We start from the raw sequence: 22,764 nt of genomic DNA on the forward strand, positions 1-22,764 counted from the left end.
CCAATTAGTAGCTTCTTTTGTTTTTCTTCATACAATGAATTGTAGCGGATATAATTCGATATTAACCTATCGATATTCATTTTTCAATATCTTCTTCTGTAGGTTTCCTCTTGTCCCATCGCTAATTGTGCTGTGTTTGGTCTCCTTTGCCGCAAAGTTTGTTTAAAATTCCAATAAAAACCCCGCGTAGTGGATTTAGTTTAAAATCAGAATGACTGTCTCTATTGCTGAAATTCTAATTGAAGATTTACGCTACTGCTGTCGCATTTGCCTTGAGCAGCCGCATCGTGCCCAGATGCTAGATATGAATCTGATATATGATGAGGAAGCTCAGCTTACATACTACGATTGCTATGAAATATGCACAAAGAATAATCTGCGAGAATGCACCGAGCATGAGCCGCACACATTATGCAAGCATTGCGGCGTAGAGCTACAATGGGCCTATGACTTCCATAAAAAGGCTGCACAGGCCAACAAGCAGCTGCAAAATATGCAATCTATTGTACATAGCGAGGTCGAAGACGTGGAACAGATCAATGAAGTTGACATAGATGAATTGGTACATGTAATGCCAGTGGAAGAGGATACCATAAATGAAGTGGAACTGGAAGAGCCAGTAGAGCCAGCAATCAGTGAAATTGATACTGTAGACTCTGTCCCAACGATAGTTTGCACGAGTGTCAACGATGTTGTACCCCGTCAACGTTATTCGGGTCCATTTAACTGTAAATTCTGCCAGAAAGTCTTCCGGAATCATTCGCATATGTTGAAGCATCAGCTGATACATCTCTCGGATCGTCCGCACTTCCAGTGCAACGCCTGCGATCGCTTCTATCTCACCAAGCAGGCGCTAAAAGTTCATGTGGACACGCAGCACAAAAAGTCCGGCAGGATGTGCGGTATCTGTGGCAAAGTGTTCGCTATAGCCAAAGGTCTTGAAATACACATGCGCTATCACAATGGCTTCTTTCCCTTCGATTGCGATCAGTGCGATCGCAAGTTCGCACAGCGCTCCCACCTGAATATCCATCAGCAGGTGCGGCACAGCAGCGCACGTTTCCAGTGCGAGTTTGCCGGCTGTGGCAAACTATTTACCTCGTCATCGGCACTGCGTAATCACGAGTGCACCCACACCGAAATGCCCTTCGAGTGCAATGTCTGCCAGCAAGGATTTCCGGCTCGTTATAAGTTAGTACCAGTCTCGTTTGGCTTTGTAATTCCTGCCTGTCCATCTAATGAATTTTAATCTCTCCTTTGATGCAGATTGCGATTGCACGCTCAACGCAAGCACAACATGCAACTGACACTGGCGCAACTGGAGACCATGCGCAAATTTCATATAATGCGCTCAAAGCGTGTTCTGGCCAAGCTCGAGGCAACACAGCATCAACAGCAGGAAGAGGGAGAACAGAAGCTGATTGATGCTGTAACTAATGACAGCTAAAGCCAATTAAAAACTAATAATTAAAGTCTTTTGCTGCCAGGCAGTCACTTTTCTTACAAATATCACATTCAATGTATTTCACGATTTTGTTGAGTTAGTTAACAATGACTTGGTTGCACATGTAGACATATAGATACATATACATATATATATATGTATATCTCATATATATGATTAGAGTATAGACATCATTTGGGAGAAGCTATCAAAATATTCGCCATTCAGTGGCTCAGCGTCAGAGCCAGCGGCATTGACTTAATGCCTGTGGTTGTTGTATATTCATCTGGATTCTGGGAGGAGCCCGTCGCAGTGCCCGTGGTTGTGTTCGCCACGTTGCCATGCCCCGTCTCCGTCCGCTTGCGTGATGTTATCTTCTTCCAGCCGCGCAACAGGATTTGATTACGATACTTGGGCGTCGTGAAGGTATAGAGCAACGGATTGACAGCCGAATTGAGGGGCAATATGAAGACGACCAACCAAGCGTAGATATCATCCGAGATGTTGTACTTGAAGAACACCCAGATCTTCATCGCTATAATCGGTGCCCAGCAGAGCACATCGGTTAGCACAATGAAAAAGAAACGCACCGCAAATTCACAGTCCAGCAGTGAAAGGGGCGTGGCACTGCGCGTACGCCAAATGGAAATCAATAGCGCCGTATACAATAATGCAATCATCAGTAGGAGCAGCAAATTGACGCCGAGAAAGACAAACGCCGAGTACTGCCAGCCCAGTGGATATGCCTCGTGTATGAAGAGTGGGAAGCAGGTGCCAGAGTGAGTGCCGTAGAACTGACTGCTGGAGTACCAGATGACAAGGGGCGTCACAGCCAGACCCACACCAGTAGCCCAAATGCACAGCAGCGAGAAGTAAATGATACGCACACTGATCGCGCGATGGCCGCGAAAAGGATCCGCTATGAGCAGGAAGCGTTCCAACGACATGAAGGCCAAGATGAGCATGGATACCTCTGAGGAGCTAACAGCCAGAGTTCCGATTGCCTTGCACTGCCACGACTTCAGCCAATCGCGAGCCACCCTAAAAAGAGATTTCCAAACAATAATTTATACACATAAAGAAGAACCGATCACATACATATGATATTCATCTCTGTAGCGATAATCCTGGACTCCCAGTATGAGCAGATAGAAGCCCATGAGCATATCTGCTAGCGCTAGATTCCTGATCACCATGGTCACCGCCACATTCTCATCGCGGTAGATGAATCGACCATAGAGCACCATCAGGTTGCCCGCTATGGAGAGCGTTGCCATGAACCAGGTGGAGTGGCGCAGCAAGGGCTTGCTTAGCAGATCCTTGAACGAACTGACGCCATCCGTTTTGGGCTTACACATTAGCACATGCGGCGTCATGGAGCAATAGTAGAAACGATCAAACACTATGTACTTCAGATTAGGCATCCTGTTGAGTGCATCAAAGTCAATCCGCTCGAACTCGATGCCGGTCAGATTCAAAAAAGAAACGTTCAGCGCATCAATCAAATTCCGATCAATGTGCAGCGGCATGTGAGCCAGGGAGCTGTTTAAGCAAGAAAATGGGGGAGTGAAATAGATTTAAAGGCATGAAATTTGCTATTTTAAAGTATTATATATATATATATAGATATATATAGATTTAATATTTATCCGAAAAATATTATACATTTTTATACCCTGAACCCATTTTCAATGGGAAATCAGGGTATAATGGTTTTGTTGAAATGTATGTAACAGGGAGAAGGAGGCGTGGCAGACCCCACAAAGTATATATATTCTTGATCAGGGTGACGAGCTGAGTTGATTTGGCCCTGTCCGTCTGTCTGTCCGTCTGTCCGTCTGTCCGTATGTATGAACGCGTCGATTTCAGAAGATATAAGAGCTAGAGACTTCAAATTTTTTTTTAAATGTCCGTAATTACAGCGCGCATATCAAGTTTATCATTAAAAATCGATAACTCATCTCGATATTTTTTTATCGATAAAAAACCTTATCGAAACCCAGTTATAAAATTATATCTTCTACACCTTTATTGCTAGAGTCTCCAAATTTTTAATGTATGCTTATATGCAATTTATACAATTTCGGTTTTTGTTAAAATTTACCCCCCACCTCTAAATTCACCCCCTCACCCTCACTTTTGTAAAAAGCGTATTTCAAATACTAGAGACTTGTGCTTTGGCAATCACATGCATATTCATGTTATAATCATATTCTGAAAGTTTCATGAAGATCGTACGTCCATAAAAAAAGTTATTAAACAATTAACTTCTCATAGTAAGCGCACACTGCAGCCCATGCGTGTTTATGCGTGGTTGCTTGTGTGTGTATGTGTTTGTGTATGTGTGTGTGTATGTGTGTGTGTGTATGCGTTTGTGTATGTATGCGTGTGTGTGTGTAAGTGTGTCTGTATGCGTGTATGTGTATATATGCCTGTGTGTGCGTACGTGCGTGTGTGTGTGTGTGTGCGTATTACTTGTGTAAGCTGAAAGTTGCAAAAAATTATTGAAATATCTATTGCTCCAAGGGTTCAGGGGATCTCGTAGTCGAGCAGTCTCGACTAGAGCTTTCTTACTTGTTTATATTTATTTTATTTCAGCTTTAGTATTTAATATTCAAAAAGTAAATATTTTTATTGATATAAAAACTGCTCAAGTACCAAGCGCCTTAAATTCCAAGGCAGCGTTTCAATTCCCTGATTAATACTCAAGTCTCTACTTATATCATATTCACAACATAAATCCTAGTTAATTCTTAACCCCAAATGGCGTGTGTCTGCTCCCCGAGTATAGCCGAAAGCATTTCTTTTTACTTACAGTGCCTCCAGGTGTGTGTTGTGCATAAATGTTTCGCCAGATAATTCCTTAATGGGATTGCCAATGAGGCGGCTGTAAAACAGAGAAACAGACGAATGCATGAAATGGTGCGTCTCATGGACAAAGTGGAATAATATTGCGTATACGCCGCATAAGCCAAATAATAGGCACACACGCACAAATATTTTAAGCTGATAAAAGCAAACAGAGGACCACATTTGATGACGCTTTCAACTGCCGGCTTACATACGTGCATTTAGTTATATTATATAAGGTGGAGCGTTAGATCTTTATAAGAACGTTTTCTTTCCTTTTTACAGCTAACTTTAAAAGTCGCAAAGAAATAAACGACACGAAAATAACAAAAGTGCGACATAATAACGAAAATTCTTATTTAATAGCTGTGATTTCCACACGCTCTCCCTCACTCACTCACCCGCTGTCTATCTCTATCTCTATGTGTGCTATAAATTACTGCACACAGCTATAGTTTATCTTTGGGTTTGGGGCCTGTTGCTCAGTCACAGGAAAAGCGCATCATTCATGGCAGCCAGCAGACGTTGTCGACATCCTTGCTGGCTCCAGCTGTAGCTTTTTCGAGCTCCTCCCCGCTCCCCACTCGCCCCCTGCGTCTGTGAAGTGCAGCAGCTGATGCTGATGCTATTTAGCTCCATTCGCTGCACTTGTCTGGTCAATCAATGCCGACGTCAACTGAAAACACTTTGTTTTTATAGCTTGCCGCACATAGACAATGCTATATCCAATCCCCGATTGCCCAGTCTCTGCGCGAGCAACTCCCTTTAGCCAGTAATTGCTGGCCAGCTATAAAGTTGCATTGCACGCTGGAGGAGGCAGCTGGAGGGAGTGGAATACGATGCTGTTGGCACTAGCTTAACCATAAAGTAAATGTTTTACTTGTAGCATAAATTGCTTTTTGATAATGCTGCCGCCCTTGCCCGACTCAGCCATCTCGATGGATGCCTGTCGAGCAATTTTATGTAAATTGTGCGACATTTAATGCCAGGCTTTGTGTCTTGGTTGTCCGAGCATTAAATGTGCTACTTAATAACTGACAACAAAACGTTTTTTTTGGGGACAGCTGTTGTGGGCCTTTCGGCAATTGCAGACGGCAATTAACATATTTCGCAAGAGGGGCCAACAAGTTGTTAAAGCATAAGTATGCCCTAGCCCTATTTGACCAACAAATAAGTAGCTCAAGTAATGCCTTTTGCTGTTGCACAGGCACACACACACACACACACACACACACACACACTCACGCATGAACTGAAACACACCCGTGTGTGTGTTTGTCGCTCTGCGGTTGCCTGCGCACGAAAGTAGGCAACATAATGCGTCAATAGAGTGCCCACACGCGCACTTACACCCACCCACAGGCACAGACACACACCCATACACACGCACAGGCACAGCTGGTCGGTCAATGTCCAACTTTCAACATGTCAAATAGATGCGCATAGTTGTATTACTGCAATGGCAGAACACGAATTGCGGCTTAACATTTAAGTCAAGCGGCAAACGATTCGTCGAATACTCTACTTTACTGAGAGAGGCAATGAATGCCATGAACACGATTTTAAAGACTGCTGCAGAATATAGTATAATATTTATAAATTTTAGATTTCATATTTTTCATCTAGCATTAAGTTGGAATATTCCTGCATCTTTTATAGCGGAAATTTATATATTTTTAAATTATTTTCAAATTAGTATTTAATTCAAATTAGTATTTTGAACATTTCAGATATTTATTTCATTTAAAGCTTTATGCTTTATTATATAATATTATTATAAAAACTTCTAAGATTTTTCTTAGAATTTATGTAATTATACCCTGAACCCATTTTCAATGGGAAATCAGGGTATAATGGTTTTGTTGAAATGTATGTAACAGGCAGAAGGAGGCGTGGCAGACCCCACAAAGTATATATATTCTTGATCAGGGCGACGAGCTGAGTTGATTTGGCCCTGTCCGTCTGTCTGTCCGTCTGTCCGTCCGTCCGTCTGTCCGTCTGTCCGTATGTATGAACGCGTCGATTTCAGAAGATATAAGAGTTAGAGACTTCAAATTTTTTTTTAAATGTTTGTAATTACAGCGCGCATATCAAGTTTATCATTAAAAATCGATAACTCATCCCGATCTTTTTTTATCGATAAAAAACCTTATCGAAAACCAGTTATAAAATTATATCTTCTACACCTTTATTGCTAGAGTCTCCCAATTTTTAATGTATGCCTATATGCAATTTATACAATTTCGGTTTTTGTTAAAATTTACCCCCCACCCTTAAATTCACCCCCTCACCCTCACTTTTGTAAAAAGCGTATTTCAAATACTAGAGACTTGTGCTTTGGCAATTACATGCATATCCATGTCATAATCATAATCTGAAAGTTTCATGAAGATCGTACGTCCACAAAAAAGTTATTAAGCAATTAAGTTCTCATAGTAAGCGCTCACTGCCGGCCATGCGTGTTTATGCTTGTGTGTGTATATGTATGTAATTGTTTGTGTATGTGTGTGTGTGTGTGTGTGTGTGTGTATGTATGTGTGTGTATGTGTATGTATGACTGTGTGTGCGTGCGTGCGTGTGTGTGTGTGTGTGTGTGCGTGTTTCTTGTGTAAGCTGAAAGACGCGAAAAATTATTGAAATAGCTATTACTCCAAGGGTTCAGGGGATCTCGTAGTCGAGTAGTCTCGACTAGAGCTTTCTTACTTGTTTTTAGAATAGTATTTTTTAATTAAAGCAGATTTATTATTTTATAAATTTTTTAAATATAGTAATTAAAATATTAACAAAAACGTCTATTTTAGGGATAATTTTTAAATAAAAAAAAAATTTTTTTGGCAGCCTTTTTTGATAATAATTCGTTACTATTACAAATGTTATTGGTATTCCTATCATTATGAAAATTAAAAAAAATTCTTATATACATAAATTTAATATATTTAATTCAAATGCAATTTAAACTTAATGCGGACATAAATAAAAAATTAAAAAAAATAAAATCGTTGTACAAAAGTGTAATGCAAGCTCCTTTTTTTTTTTTATCAACATTTCTATAAGAATATTATATATGTGTATTCATATAAAATTTATAATAATTTCATTTATATTAATTTAAAATATTCTTAGTTTATTTCAAAAACCCTACCCAATATAGCATAACAAATAAAAACGACTACATATTTCAGCCTTAGATTTTGTTTTGTTTTTTTGTTTTTTAAATATTCCTAAGGAATCATTTTATTTATATTCAAATGCTATATACCTATTGATTAGTATGATATGGCTGTGCGTCATTTGAATCGAATGATATACAATTAATTATAACCGTCAGGGGTTGTGGACCCTTTTCTGGCATTTGCTGGAGTTCAAATGAAGGTATTAGGCCAATCAGTGGAAATGGCACGTACTGCTGCGAATCCCTTCGAGCTGCAGTGCTGCTGTGCGAGATTTTATTGTTTGCTTGGGCATTACAATCATGTTGGCCGCAATTAACGTCATTGCGTTTAAGGACACCCTGTACACGCACACAATTGTTAGGAGCAAGGCAGCTTGGACAGAAATGAGCTGCTTGTGCAAATTTTCTGGGAAATGGCGAAAATCAAATTAGTGCAGCGATTTTTTATGTCCAGCTGGACAGGAAACAAGAAGTCAGCACAAATGTGAGCAGCATTTAGAGAAAGACGCACGCAGATACTGATACAGACACTAACACATGTATCTGCCAGATACAAAACGCTGTGCCATAAAAAATCGCATTTGTTTTATGAACTTGACGCCGAGCAACTGTTCAAAAATTCAGAGCACGCTGGCAGGCGCATCATATGCATGCAAATAAACAGACACAGACAGGCACACGCCCTTGGGGGCGTGGCCACATCAACAGGCGAGCAAAGGATTTCACTCACCGCCAACACTGACTTTAGGGATAATAATGGCCGCACACAGCGCCAATTTCAATAAACTCCTTCATTATGGCAGCGCAGAACACAGGACAGGGCCAGGACTTGGGGCAGGACTTGAAGCTCATATAGTTCATGCTCTTCATGCTCACATCAGACGCTTTGCTGCTCTGTTGAAATTGTTTTCGCATAAAATACAAATTTATTTGCATTTTTATTTGGCCATAATACAGTTGGTTTATTTGCCGTCCCAAGATACAAAAGCCATAGATACATTCGCCAAAATCTATACATTTTTGGTCAAGTGACAACAGACACTTCGTGTATGTGTGTGTGTCTTGACATTGATATGCTGATGCTGATGTATATGTTAGTTGAGTTGGTAAATTTATTAATGCCACAGACTTGCCTAGATCTACCACATTTATTAAATATGTTATTGATATATTTATGGTTGACAATAAGTATACATACAATATATATATATATGTATATTTGGGAGTAAGGCATTGTATTAGTAAATGCGATAGCTAAAGCTGTAAAGCTAAAATTCAAGCTGATTTCAACCCATAAATTGAGCAGCTTTTTGGCTTAGCTGGCGACATAAAGATAAAAAGACACGCGTATGTAAAAAGTCTTTTAAGATTTACATAATTTTACATTGTGTATATAAAATAAATACTTCATTTTATATGTACAATAAATATATAAAAGTATATATGTATATAGCTCTATTAATATGCTAAAAGAAAATTGAATTTGACCTAATCCTACATATATGTATAATTTTTTTATTTTCCAATAAGTAGAGATAAATAAATAATAAAGTTTTCAGCAATCGAGGACCTCTATACTAGAGTACGCTTCAAAAAACTTAATGTTACAAATCTATATATGGATTAATGTTAATATTGGCTAATAATGATGAGGTGAATAAAACTTGAGTAAAATAAGAAAATGATTTATGAAATTTGTATATTTATTTATATATTTGGAATCTATGCTAAGTTCGCACTGTTAAGCATACGCCATGTGGTATTTGCTTTGGAGCCTGAATTCTCGTCACAGCTATTAACATTTTTATGAGCCACTGCAATATTTTGGCTTATAGATTGTGCTTTTTGTTTCGAGTTGCCACACATAAACACATATATTACTTTTATACGAGTTGGCCATAAAGCCTGGACTTGGTTTATGCAATAAGTAGTCAAATTAGAAGGCGTGGCTGGTATCATAAAATGCTCAAGGGAACGAGTGATCGATGCGGTCATAGGTATGACTATAAATAGATCTATTAACGATTACAAGAAGGCATAAATTGCCCAAATAAATAAAATCAAACTGACTCAATATTTGCCCTCTGAAGGATTAGGAAAAAAAAAAAAAAAAAACAATTTTCCTACTCCTTTGTAAGAAGTTTTGTTCATCTCTTCACTTTTTATTAATTCTCTCTCGTTTTTTGTATGTGTTCAACTCATTTCACATTAATTCTGTGGTTTTTATTGAAGAGCTCTGCGAATATCCAACTTTGGCTTTGTTTGCGCTCAGACGAGTTTATTTACCCTGCCCAAAGCGATAAATTTATGCTTAAATGCTAATTAAAGCTGTGGCCCAAAATTCATGCTTGGGGATAGCCTTCCTTCTTTTTAATGTACATATTTATTAATAATTGTTCATACTCACATATCTAGAATGGCTGTCAGATTGGCAAAGGCTTCCGAATGTATGTGTGTAATGAGGTTGTACTGCAGATCCCTGTGGAATATAGGAGTTGGTTAAGAATTAAGGAGTATCAATAATTATAATGAAAGAAATAATTCTAGGTATACTTGAAATTATGGAAACTGGAGTGAAAAAAACTTGTCTATCAAATATCTACACAACTCAAGATATCCATAAAAATTTATAAAAATTTTAAAAAGTAAACTCCATAAGTCAAATATCTTTACAATAAGCAAAGCACAATTGATGTAGCCTAGCCAGCTAACTAGCTTGTAAATTAATAAATTTATCTACATAATCTATCACTCACTTAAATATACGCTCAAATTGTCGCTGCTATAATTTGTCTAGGTTATTTTTCAAATCATTTTCAGGCCTTCAGTGATGAGCCGCCACAAATATTGCGTATACGCAGCGTGCGTCAGCTTAAGCCAGTTTCAGTTGTTGCAGAGAACGGACAGGGGCATGTGGTGTGGGCTGGCACGGTTAGAGTTACTCAACACACACATTTATTTACGTGCGGCAATTTGTGATGCTGATTTATTTTCACTTACCAACGCGCCGGGTGCCCAGACGACCCATTGACTTATATTGTCAGCTATTGATGCATAAATTAATGATTATGTGTAGTCGACGCGCCGACGAAAACGCCTGATAAATGTTTTCAAATTGTCGCCCAGCTAGAGATATGAGTGAAACACAAACGCACCCACCCACACACACACACACACACACACACTCACACAATTTGCATGACTCGACTTATGCTTAAATATTCACTTTTGGGCATATGCTCTGTGTAAACAATTGAAAATGAAATTTATGCTTATTGGCACATAAATTCAAGCGTCTGAGGTGTCAAATTCAATAACATATACCAAATATCTACTTCATCAACTATGCGTATGCGTAATTTGCTTGAGCGTCTCTGCTGATTCAATTCTGCTGACTATTAGGGCTAGGGAATAGGGATGGGGACTGGAGTAGCAGTGGCTGGGGGTGAGGCGGGTGAGGCTGCTGGGCCTTGCCAGGCAAATGTAACCCATATAAATCTTGTAGCAGCGCCGATGATAGCGCAGCCGAAAACGAAATGAAAGCAAAATGCAGTCAAGAGTAAAAATTACGCATACGCACCATAAAACCTAAGTACAACATATTTCAATAGAGTTTTCGACACTTTATGTGAAGAGTTCAGGGCAAGCAACATTTTAAACATTAAACCGAAAAAAGTAACCAAAACAAACGAAAAGTGTAATGAGGCCGCCTTAAAGTACGGTGCGGCCTTGACGCATAAACGCACTGGGGTATTCCCTTTCACTTACAGCAGCTCCAAATTATCCAATTGCGCAAACGTTTTCGCGCCAATGTACTCGATGCGATTGTGATCCAAGAAGCTGCAAGAAAATCAAGAAAGTAATATCAATTAAAATAAGAGGGGAAATTAATTGAAACGAAGCAGGGATGGAGCTTAAGAGCTTTCTAAATAGTTTTCAAAACAAATTGTAATAATTATATTCTTTTTTTAGCTGTTAAATATATGTATATAAAATATATTTTATACATGCGTTATATATACATATATATATATTTTTTATGCACAGTTCTTTAAGCATTATAAATCTCTATGTAGGTAAACGCTTTTATTAATGCTAAAAAACCTCTGTTAGTTTATTTGGATTCAAGAGCAATGCTAACTGTATATCTCTTGTGGCGTTATTTAACTGTTGGTAGCTGTATCTAAGCCAAGGTCTGATTGTATCTTTTTACGCTCCCCTGACCAAATGATATATGATGGCTATTTGGTTAGTTAAGCCTGGCTTTTTGACCAAAGCTATAAATTGGGCTCGTTTTATGGTGTTTAAAGGCTTTGTAAAGTGATGCGCACAATTGTCTACGAACAATTTATGTTAGCTATAAGCGCACTTATTGATAAACATAATATATATGTGTAATACATACACTTCAGCTTCAACTTCTTTATAAACTTTTTCTTTGACAGCTTTTAAAGTAAAATCTTTGGCTCGCTGCAAATTGTTATTATGGCCATCCATGGCACATCGTAATGGCACATAACTGTTACACCCATTGCCAAATCCACTCTATGGAGGAGCCCAGCACATGCCCAACTGCACTTGATGGCCCCCAGGCTCCGCCATCGTCTCAGCCAGAAAGTTCTGTCACAGACTGTGGCGCAGACACTGTAAAGCATTTCACGCTTGAATACATCAACTGAACGCGAGTGTGTGAGAGCATAAAACCTTGTGGGCGTGGCACTGGCCAGCATACCTATTGCCATGCTTTTTTTTTTAATCTAACAAATAGCTGAAACATTAAGTCGCAGTTCCATTCCCAGTCGCAGCACCAGCTTTTTACTTACATTTCGACCAGCTTGGGGCTTTTGGTCAGCTGAACGTTGCGCAGGGTCAGACGATTGTGGCTCAGCACGAGCCACTCCAGCTTCTGCATGGCAGCCAGCTGGTCCATGGGAAAGTAGCGCAATTGATTGTTAACGAGGAAGAGCCACTGCAGCGCCGGTAAATCCTTGAATATGCCTGGTGGCAATTGGCTAAAATTATTATGGCCCACCTCGAGGCGTTCCAGATGCGGCAGACCGCTAAAGCAGCCCGCTGGCAGACGTGATATGTTGTTGTACTTGAGTGTGCTGCAGATAGATATCACCTATGTATAGAGTATTAACCCAGATCAGGCTGCTCAGCTCACTTACAGTTTCTGCAGGCGCGTCAAGTTGGCAAACAGATTTTCTTTCAGTGTCAAATTGTTGCGTATGATGAACAAATTCGTCACCTCGTCGCTGATGCGCGGAAAGCGACGCAGCTTGGCGAACTTGCCACAGTAGAGCATTGTGCCACCGCCACATTGGCAGACACGTGGATATGTTGTGATTGCTGTGGGAATGCAGATAGTACGGGTATGAGAATTACGACTGTCCCTTAATTAAAAAGCTCCAAAGAGAGTAGAAAACTTTATTGAGGCAGAATTAAATATTTACAATAAAAAAATGAAATGATAATAGAATATTTAGAAATTCATACAATTTAAATAATGCAAATAATTACAATCTAATAAAATGATACAAACATATGAATAATACCTGACTAACAATGAAAAAGTTTAAAATATTCATGGGAATAATTTATGATTCGAAATACAAATATTTATTTTAATCAATAATAAATGCAAATAAATACAAAACATAATAATAAGAATAACGTTAATAATTGCTAAAATATAAAACTTTTTTCCAGCTGAAATATTAACTATAACTATAATATGTGCTGAAATTCGTAACACCAAAAATAAATGTATTTTACAATATTTTATATTTAATTTAGCAAACAACATTTGTGTTTAAATATCAATCTTATACAATATTTAGTAGATTTTCATTTTATATTTAAAGAAAAGTTTCAAAAAATTATAGACAGTAAAATATTAATTAAAATACAAGTGTTAATAAAAGAAATTTGATTAAACAAAATTACGTTTAAATAGAATTCTTAATAAAGCTGATTGCAGCATATTAAGTTACTTTAGCATACATAAGCTCATTCTAGATTTCCTTTCTGGCTGAATGAACTTTAAGCGGATTTAGCTCTATTCAGTGGACTACGTACCGCAGGGTATGACAAGGCTTTGATTTCTGCTGACCGCCAGCGATGACAAATCCCAGACGCTGGAGTTGGTGCCAACTATGGCTGGGCGCTGTTGTTGCTGTATTTGCAGCTGCTGCTGCTGTTGCTGCTGTTGCTGCTTCTTCTTTTCAATAGCATTACGTACAATTTTATCAGCAAGCTCCTTGCTGCCGTACAGATTGCCGCACTCGACCGGATTCTCATCGCTCCCATCCGTACAATCGAGATGCTTGTCGCACATCTGACGCTGCGGCACGCACTGTATGCCATTGTTGCACGCAAAGCTGCCCGTGGGGCAAGGTCCTTGATAACAAAAACACAAATAAGGAGAAAAATAATTAATAACGCGCAGCACAATATTGGAGAAGTAGATTGACCTGAATCGACACATATTGAGTCTTGCATTTTATTTGTAACGCGCTTCATATTCTTGTATTACTCATACGTCACGTTGGCCACACAAATGAGTAATCTCACAACTGGATGCGGAACTTGTTTTGTTCACATTCACTCATCTCTAAAGAATTGCTTTCGGAGTTCACAAAAGTCACATAAAACAACAAATCAATTAAAATTAATGTACAAAAAACTTTTGATTGCTTTTACTTATATTTTGCTCGCAGCTTTGTTCTCTTCTTGCCTGCATTAAAATTTCATGTAATGCAATGCTAAAGTTCGTGTATTAATTAGCATTTGCTTAGATGCTCTCGCTTCACACTTATTTGTCATCAGAATTGGCCATTTCAGCGGCACTTTCACATATTTATGCTCCTTCTGCCGTTTTTAGTGAATGACTAACAAAAGTCATCAGCAATTTGATGAGCTCGCTGAGCACCTATTGGAAGTTTTTGCCGTGCAATCAAATTTAATTATTATGAATTTTGTGCCCTAATAACCATTGGGAATTGAAAATAATTTTATATATTGAAAATTGAGAATGCGAAATAATGGCGATATAAAGTTAAAAATGGTACATTAACAACCTACAGTTTTTATATTTATTTTAAAAATTTCTAAAAATTGTATTCTAGCCAAATATAGTTGTATAGAATAAGCTTGCCCTATATATATATTTCAAATTCCTTTTAAGCTGAAATATACATAGAGATAATAATTTTTAAATATGGAAATTGTTGTAGGAGTTAATTTATAGTTAAAATTTAAATTAAATTTTCTAAAATCTATAAAATGAACTGAACTATGTAACATAGCTAACTTAAGCATATATTTATAATCTGTGACGACAATTTAAACAAATTGCGATTTTCTACTTTCTTTGGCTGTGGATTTTATGAACATAGTTTCATTCATTAATTTTGCTTTCAATAAATTAACTTAATAGTTTGTGCAACTTTCCTATGCATATCCTTTTATTCCTGTTGTGCCCTTTTCCGTCGAATCTGCACAATCATTGGGGAGATTTTCATTTAATTAATGACAACTTTTTGCACAACAATCAAATCAAATTGCGTCACTGTGGATAGGTTTCGCTGAGCATAACAGCTGTTATATCCTTGAACCTGATCCTATATATATATGTGTATGTGTGCGCGTATGTGTGTGCTAGGCACGCGCTATGCATTAGTTGCAAACACTTTTCATTTCATTTTCACTTTGCGCCAGCAGCTAGAGCGCATAAATACAAATCTAGGCGGCATTTGGCTATTTGTCTGACTCGGGCTTAACTCGCAGCAGCCAGTCAGAGGGATCAGCTGATTTAATATAATAATTCGTATATCCCTGATAATGGTCCCTAATAAAGTACACAGACGCCACGTTAAGCCAAAATATGACATTCATCAAACGTTTCGTCTCTCGCTATGGCAAATCAATAGGCAAATTGGCTGTGGCCATACGAAAATCTGCCAACACGATGCAAAAATTGTGAAAATGTGGAAATTGTGAAAATGTTTATTCACATAAAACAAAATACAGCCCAGAAACAGGCAGCAGACGCTTGTAAAATAAATGTGAAAATTGTTTTTGCTCGTTGGGAAAGATTGTATTTGCGATTTTTGGTTGTTTTTTATGGAAGATTTTTTTTTTTTTTTTTTTTTTGTTTTGTTTATACCCTATAAGTTCACAAATTACTTTTGAATACTTTAGAGCGCTTCAATTTATGTGCTACATGCGAGAGCTGAGCCGCATTTCTGTCATTTGATTTAGGTTTATGTCAAAATAGAATAGAAATCAATAGATAGTTTATAAAGTTTAGGGCAAAAAGCATTCCATTTAAAACTTTTTACAGTCTGCTTATTTTTCATTGATTAAAATTAGAAAAGAAAAGATTTTACAAGAGCATGACATTAAAGTCTAAGATGTTGACCCAGGAGATTTCATTAGGCAATTTCAAACATTATTGTGATGTAACAAAATGTGTCAAAGGACAAGATTCGTTAAATTAGTATTTATATTCAGTTACACAAATTAAATAAGGAATCAATAGATGCTAAATGATATCTATATCTATATTATATATAAAGTAATTAATAATTTTGAATCTAACTAAATTATAGGAGTCCTACTTGGACCCAGCGGACTTTTCTTTACAATTTACCTATATTGTGTCCTTTACCTATTATATAGCCGAATTTCGCTTTTATGCATTGCAGTCATTTTTACTTACCCAAACTTAGGTAGAAGACAAGACCCGATAGAAGCAAAACAATTGTGATAAAGCCAATGCCAACAGCTATGCTCCGTCCGTAAACCATTTCGAAAACTATTATTTATTATTTAAATACGGTGGGTTTCTTCCTTTTTGATTATTTTATTTTTTTTATTACTATGAATTTTGTATTTTTACTGGTTAATTAAATGACTGGAATTGTTTTGGCTCAGCCTGGGCGGAGTTCATATTTTGTACGTTGCGAAGTAATATTGCCATAGCTCACACTATTAGGACTCGCGCGTCTTCACCGCAGTTTTTGCCACTTCATTGAGCTAATTGAAATTTGCATAGATGTTGCCTGTAAATATTATGCTGGGTCTTCAATATTTAACACTTGAAGTGGTTTAATAAGTTTTATATTAGCATGCAGTAGTAGCTAGTCTATTTCGGGAGCTGTCTATTTCGCTGACCTCGAAATCTTTTCCTTTAAGTTTTCCCAATGAAAGAGACTGCGTTCTTTGTTATGTTTTAATTGAAGCTTAACATATCTAATCTGTCTGAAAATTAAAAAATTTGCTAAGCTGCAGGCACTTTTTAATCCGATTGGAATTATTAGATTCTCCTATGTCAACATTTTATATCAATTTATTTTCTCTGCGCTTGCACAAAAAAAAAAAAAAAAAAAAAAAAAAAAAAAAGAGAGGAAAATAGAAGCAAAGGCGAGGGCGTATAGGGATACTTAAACATAAAGGACAACATATATCATCAAATAAAAATATGTCAACAGGCAGTTAAAATGTTGACAATTCAGAGACAACTCTTAAGAGATGAAAAAAAAAAAAAATTTTAATGGCCTCACCAAACAGATTGAGACTTGTCAAGAACATAAAATCATTTCGAGCATGTGAGAGCAATTTAAATAGAAAACGGAAATAAATATATAGCCGAATTTAAGAGCAGTAGCTGAATAAATTATAAAATTTCATAAAAACTAGAAAAGCTATTTATTTTGTATAATATGGTATACTCATTATCGAGTCTCAATTTAAACTGTTTTTGTCCACTTGGTTCGCTTGATGAAATTCAGTTCACAAAAAGTAAGTAAAGAAATGTTTGCCGCCTTATCAATAGGCGCATGGCCAGGGCTCCCCATATAGACAGATCATAATTTCCGCAAAAGGTCGATACTCGGCCCAAACGTATGCCAAAATGTTGTCTCATTATCGCAATCATCACAATTGAACAGCATTTGGTGTGGAAAATGCCGTAAAAACGTAAGATTTTCCTTTATTTGAGTGTGAGTGTGTGTGTGTGTCTATGCCCCTCGTTTTACTTTTCTTTGGCTTATTATATTCTAGGTTTTTCCTCTATTCTCCTCGTTTTATATTTATTTTTATTTTATTTTGTTGCCTGCGGCCACTTAATGCTTTTGACCAAGTCAAAACGCACATTTCAAGATGGTGTCAATGCGATAGACGCCGGAAAAAAGTAAAAGCGAGGAACCCTGCCGGGCGACAGTTCAATTGAGCGGCAAAACACGCACTGCAAGAGGTCGGCGCGTTTTAAAACGCACGCGAAACGCGAGCTCGGTTTGTTGACGCGTGTCAACTTACAAATAGACAAGACAAGGATAAGACAGGACTAAACAAGTCCGCGCACAGCGGGCAACTGAAACAGACAACAGCAATTGTTGCTGATTTTGTTTAGCTCCGGCGGCTGCTGCTGCTACTGTTGCTGCTGCAGCGAAGTCCTTGCTTCGTGTCCTGTTCGGTCTATACTGACCGTCGCGGCGTATTCGTATTGTGACAAGCGACCTGGGGCAGGAATGGGCAGCAGAATGGGACGAAACGCAGCTACATTTAATAATAGAAGAAATTTACGTTCCAGTTTATGCAGAGTCCTTCAATATTAGGCAACTGCCCCGCCATCCACTTAATAAAAACGAATGCAGTATTTCTTGTTTTGTTTTCGAGCCTTTGAAGAGCGAACAAATCAAATTATAAAAACTGTTTTATTTATTAGCTAATAGTTATAATGCAATTAGAATTTGTTCTAAAATTTTTGTGTCTTTAGTTGAATTATTAGTTATTTACTTATGTATTATAAACATATAGTATGTATATTGCTGTGACATAGCCCTAAGCAAAAAATGCTTTTGCTATAAATGTTTTCTTTTAATATTGAATGTTTCTATAATTATATAAAATCGGAATGCATTTTGCAAAAAAAGCTACAAATATGCGTTAAGTACTAATTGTTTAACACATTTCGCAATTTTCGACTATAGTTAAGCGTTTTCTAAACACTTTCCACGCGGAAACAGTTGACAACAAAGCAATTGCTAATTTGTTCCTTTGCTAAAGCTGCGCTAAGTGCTAAGTACATATTTAATAATAATTATAAATATAATTCTATTTAGAATGGAATGGGTTATCAATCACTAACAGCACAACTTAAATGTTAAATCAAGGCGTGTTTTACAGTTTCGTTTAGATTCAATTATTGCAACAATTTTCGATATCTAATGGCGTATGGAGAATGATTGAAATAAATTTTATAGACTAGCAACATAATATGTTCTATTCATTAAGTATGTTTCAAAGTTAAAAGTTAAACGATTCATTAGTTATAGCACAAAAGATTAAGTACAATTAAATTATAAACATAAATTTGTGGGCATGTGATTATCTTAAAATTCATCTAGTTAAATGAACGTTATAAAAGTTTTGCGAAATTTGTTTGTGCACTAATAAAATATTATTGTGTGGGCTGTGTCTAAAAATTTGTAACAATTAACATTGCTTGAAGAGATCCATAAGGTGTTTTTGTTTTCATTTCATTAATTTGTTTTTGTTTTCGAAGAAAAATATGCACTTTATCGTTGTAAATTTGTGTCCTTTGCAAATATTGTGATATTTATATATAAATATATATTTAGAGTTCGCGCTGCATGCATAATAGATATGTGAATCATTTCCTTATCTTTTGTCTTTTGTTCCCCCAAATTGTTTGAGTGTAAAAAATATTTCGTTGCATTTCAATGTTTATGCTGTCGCTTAAACCCAAACTCCGTGAGGGTTCTTGCTGGTGGGCACAGCCGTCTCCAACTGTCGCGGTGAGCCGATAATGCGACGACTACTGCCCTGTTTGTTGGGTCCTTCAAGCAGATGCTTGATCTCCTCGGTGGTGGTTACGGTCAGGCTTTGTAGATTTACCTCCTTCATTTCGTTGACAAGCTGCTCCACCTGTCGCTTCTTGTCGGCAATGGCATGCTCTATCATGAGCAACTCCTTTTTGAGATTATCAGCCGTTTTGTTCGATGTGTCCGTGTTGTGCAGTGCCTGATCAATATCACTTTGTATTCGCTCCATTTCCATAAGGAAGTCACGTTCCACAGTTTGTCTATAGGATATATATATGTATTACTGCATTTCCCCCATGATCTCTACAATTTTCTTACCTGTTGTTCTGCTGCTGCTGTTCCAGTTCAATGTCGTCCATCAGCAAACGCATTTTGTTTTTGCACTGCAGCAGTTCAGTCTCACAATTAGCCAGCTTGGAGCGAAGCAATGCGATTTCTGACTTAAGCGTCTTCTCCTGCTGCTTGACCAGTTCGTTCTCTTCCTCAACATATTGCAGTGTTTGCAACTGTTCGCTGCCTTGACGAAATATTTGATCCGCTTTAGATATTTCTCTTGATATGACTTCCAATTCAATCGCATGATCACGCTCTCTGCTCTCCAGAAAAACGATTTCCGAATCAAACTGTAATTAGAATTAGAGTTTAGTAACCTATGCTTATAGTTAGTTATGTTGTCTAGAACCTTTTGCAGCTCCAATTGTTGTGCGGTAATTTTCTCGCGCTGAAACTTGATTAACTGCAACAGATCATTATATTGCGTGGCTTGAAACATGCTCTCGCCCTCATCCATGCACTGATGACTCGCATTGTTATTATTATTGTTGTTGTTGTTGTTGCTGTGCGCCTCGTAGTCGCTGAGAAATGGATTTGTTGTAGAGGATGTATTGGATATGGTCTCAGCAGCGCTGCTGCTGGGTGGCAAGCGAGGCATCTGGCACATGGGACTGTTGCGAGGTGGCGGAGGATCACGATAAGGCGGTGGCACCAGGGCACCATTTGATGAAATCGTGGGCGTTTGCTTGTACAGCTCTGGTGAGTTGTTATTGTTATTGTTGTTGTTGCTGCTAATGTTGCTATTGACATAAATATCGCATAGATGCTCATTCCTATTGTTGTTGTTGTTGTTGCTGTTGCTGTTGATATATTCATTCGGACTAGCGCGTCGCAGTTCATTGCTGGATTTGCTCAGCTGACTGTAAATGTGTTGATTGTTGTTGTTGTTGGCATTGATGTTGTTGTTGTTATTGTTGTTGTAGAAATCGGTGTAATCATTTGAAGCGTTCGCATTGCTGCTGCTACTACTGCTCATGTCCAATGGATTTGAGAGAGATTTCTCATGCTTGGGCAGTAATGGCACCGCTTTGTTGGATTGCGGCAGCAATTGTTGCTGCTGCTGTTGTTGTAGCTGTTGCTGCTGCTGCTGCTGTGGTATGCCTTTAACTATGCCAATGTTGTCGAATTGTTTGGCATCATAGCCGCTGTAAAAATTAAATACACGATTAAACATGCGAGCAAAACTAGTTTGTAATAGCTGAGATTGCTAAGGTCTAATTTGATAATTGTTTAGTTGTTTTTCTAATGAGTATGAGTAAGTTGTGAATTTGGTAATCAGTAGAATTCTAAAATCAATAGTTGTAGCGACATTTCTCTGAAATACGAACACTCTGTTTTTAAGCACTCTGAGAGTCTGACGTGCTTAAAAACAGAGAGCTGTCTTTATGTACAGTTTAAGAAGGTTCACAGATTTCTACATATTCTCTCAGTATGCTTCTCACAGTATCGCTTTAACCTTTTGTCAGTACGCACCCAAAACTTTTTTTCAGCTCTTTTGTTCGATATCCCAGTTCTACGCTCGACTTTTGTTTCTGTAATGGTGGCGGCGGCGGCAATTTGCTCTCAATACTGTTGTTGTTATTGCTGGGGCCCAGCGGCTTTTTTGTAGTCATGACTGCATAGTTGTTATTAGACTGCTGCTGTTGTTGTTGTTGTTGTTGTTGCTGCTGTTGCTGTGGCGTGGGCTGCTGCTGTTGTTGCTGCTTGTTCTCGGATCGCTGCAATATAAATTGCACATCATTTGCATACTCGCCCCATTTGAGCAGCAGCTTCATCGGATTCTCATTGGGCGCAAGATGTCGCTCATTATTGCGCCAGCGTTCGATTAGCGTAAAGCGACCCACTTTGCCTGTGGCATGAGCCAAGGCAAAAACGACATCCTGCAAGGAAAGACATACATCAATTAGATAGAGTTGCTGGCATATATTGTATATATACGAAAAAACACAATTATCTACCATTTAATACCCTTGCAAGAGCATGGCCTTATTCGCTAATTAAAATATGTCAATACGGATTAAAAGCTAAGCGACTAATTTATTAATAAGCAGACAGCTAGTCGAACCAGTTATATTATTTGAATATATACTTTGTAAGAACTGCGCACGTTTCATATTGATCGACACAATTATATTACACTTTTGGCAAGGGTATTAAAATCAATATGCTTAATACGTACCTGGCAGGTCGTGTTTACCGTTACACCACAAACAATACGCTGTATGCCCTCAACCCAAACTTTCAGCTCCATTTTGGATATATGAAATTAATTAATTTTTGTTTTCGATTTTTTTCTTTTTCTTTTTTGTTCTTTTGTTGCTGCTGCTGCTGCCAGAAAATTGCTACTAAAGTGGAGTCTAATTATTTCCAAACGCAGCGCAGCGCCGACGAAGCTTGAAATGCTGTCGCGAGGGCAGCGAAGCGTGCGCCTCGTTGCTGTTGTTGTTTTATTGTTGATAGAGCTGCGCCATGGCTCGAATGTGACTGATGTTGTTGATGTTGCTGTTGCTGCTGCTGCTGCAGTACCAAATTGGGGGTGGAGCTGCACTTCCACTTTTGCTTCTCGTTGTCACGTTTGTTCCCTTTCTTTCTGCTTTGCTGCAGCTATTTTTCCCCAATTGCTTATGCTGTCTGTTTGTGGCCGTCGCTGCTGCTTCACTTGCACTTATTTCTGGTTTTAGAGCGAGCGGGTGTTGCGGGTTGCAGGTGTATGTACGTGTGTGCCAGTATATGCTTTGCTTTGAATATGTGTGCGTGTGTTCTGATTCACTTTTTGTTTGTTTTTCACTTATTAATATTATTGTCTCTCGGCACCCATTATTGTTCACTGTTATATGCACCCTACAGTCAGTTTACATATATTGTGCACGCACGATATGTACAATTTTTATTGTTTTTTAAAGCGAAAAACAAATGCACAATGCGCGCATTGTTGTTGGCATGCACTTGTACTCGATACCTGTAACAGGGCAGCACAGACATAAAACCAGGGCAGACAAATGTGCTGAGTCCGATATGCACCTGTATTCGTTTGGCGCGCAGTTAAATTGAAAAATATAATTATGTGTCTACAAAATCAAAGTTAATTAAATAATATCTTCGATTAAATGTTT

General features: G+C 37.9%; 3 protein-coding genes across 8 annotated transcripts; 1 reads left to right on the plus strand and 2 right to left on the minus strand.

The window, feature by feature from the left end:
- The first annotated feature begins 95 nt into the window (after positions 1-95).
- LOC6574614 (zinc finger protein 268) lies at positions 96-1,507 on the plus strand. Its single transcript, XM_002000614.4, has 2 exons — positions 96-1,191; positions 1,267-1,507. The coding sequence occupies exons 1-2, from the start codon at positions 212-214 to the stop codon at positions 1,445-1,447; spliced, it is 1,161 nt and encodes a 386-aa protein (XP_002000650.1). The 5' UTR covers positions 96-211; the 3' UTR covers positions 1,448-1,507.
- LOC6574615 (relaxin receptor 2) lies at positions 1,492-17,825 on the minus strand. 6 transcript variants are annotated; one of them, XM_044008159.1, is made up of 10 exons: positions 17,626-17,824; positions 16,192-16,534; positions 13,548-13,868; positions 12,638-12,818; positions 12,290-12,574; positions 11,235-11,306; positions 9,874-9,945; positions 4,260-4,331; positions 2,543-2,986; positions 1,492-2,485 (listed from the first exon to the last, which is right to left on the minus strand). In XM_044008159.1, exons 2-10 carry the CDS (start codon positions 16,277-16,279, stop codon positions 1,669-1,671), a joined length of 2,352 nt encoding a protein of 783 aa, XP_043864094.1. In that variant the 5' UTR covers positions 16,280-16,534; positions 17,626-17,824; the 3' UTR covers positions 1,492-1,668. The 6 variants fall into 6 exon arrangements, with proteins under 6 accessions (XP_043864094.1, XP_043864095.1, XP_002000651.1 ...); XM_044008160.1 differs by lacking the exon at positions 4,260-4,331 and having other exon boundaries at positions 17,626-17,825; XM_002000615.4 differs by lacking the exon at positions 17,626-17,824 and having other exon boundaries at positions 16,192-16,548.
- Positions 17,826-18,173: 348 nt separating this feature from the next.
- On the minus strand, positions 18,174-22,627 carry LOC6574616 (putative uncharacterized protein DDB_G0271606). Its single transcript, XM_002000616.4, has 5 exons — positions 21,831-22,627; positions 21,125-21,531; positions 20,001-20,796; positions 19,637-19,941; positions 18,174-19,578 (listed from the first exon to the last, which is right to left on the minus strand). The coding sequence occupies exons 1-5, from the start codon at positions 21,900-21,902 to the stop codon at positions 19,233-19,235; spliced, it is 1,926 nt and encodes a 641-aa protein (XP_002000652.1). The 5' UTR covers positions 21,903-22,627; the 3' UTR covers positions 18,174-19,232.
- Between the last annotated feature and the right edge of the window lie 137 nt (positions 22,628-22,764).

Source organism: Drosophila mojavensis, unplaced genomic scaffold, assembly GCF_018153725.1.
Source record: "Drosophila mojavensis isolate 15081-1352.22 unplaced genomic scaffold, ASM1815372v1 contig_231, whole genome shotgun sequence".
Classification (NCBI taxonomy): Eukaryota; Metazoa; Arthropoda; class Insecta; order Diptera; family Drosophilidae; genus Drosophila; species Drosophila mojavensis.

Excerpts from the sequence above, each read along its gene's own strand:
- LOC6574616 (XM_002000616.4), bottom strand. The coding sequence starts at position 21,902 with ATGGAGCTGAAAGTTTGGGTTGAGGGCATACAGCGTATTGTTTGTGGT. Across the intron at positions 21,532-21,830 it reads CGGTAAACACGACCTGCCAG|GATGTCGTTTTTGCCTTGGC; the intron begins GTACGTATTAAG and ends CTTTCCTTGCAG. Across the intron at positions 19,579-19,636 it reads CAGCAGCAGCAGAACAACAG|ACAAACTGTGGAACGTGACT; the intron begins GTAAGAAAATTG and ends TATATCCTATAG.
- LOC6574614 (XM_002000614.4), top strand. The coding sequence starts at position 212 with ATGACTGTCTCTATTGCTGAAATTCTAATTGAAGATTTACGCTACTGC. Across the intron at positions 1,192-1,266 it reads GGATTTCCGGCTCGTTATAA|ATTGCGATTGCACGCTCAAC; the intron begins GTTAGTACCAGT and ends CCTTTGATGCAG.
- LOC6574615 (XM_044008159.1), bottom strand. The coding sequence starts at position 16,279 with ATGGTTTACGGACGGAGCATAGCTGTTGGCATTGGCTTTATCACAATT. Across the intron at positions 11,307-12,289 it reads AGCCCCAAGCTGGTCGAAAT|CTTCTTGGATCACAATCGCA; the intron begins GTAAGTAAAAAG and ends ATTTTCTTGCAG. Across the intron at positions 9,946-11,234 it reads TTGGATAATTTGGAGCTGCT|GGATCTGCAGTACAACCTCA; the intron begins GTAAGTGAAAGG and ends TATATTCCACAG.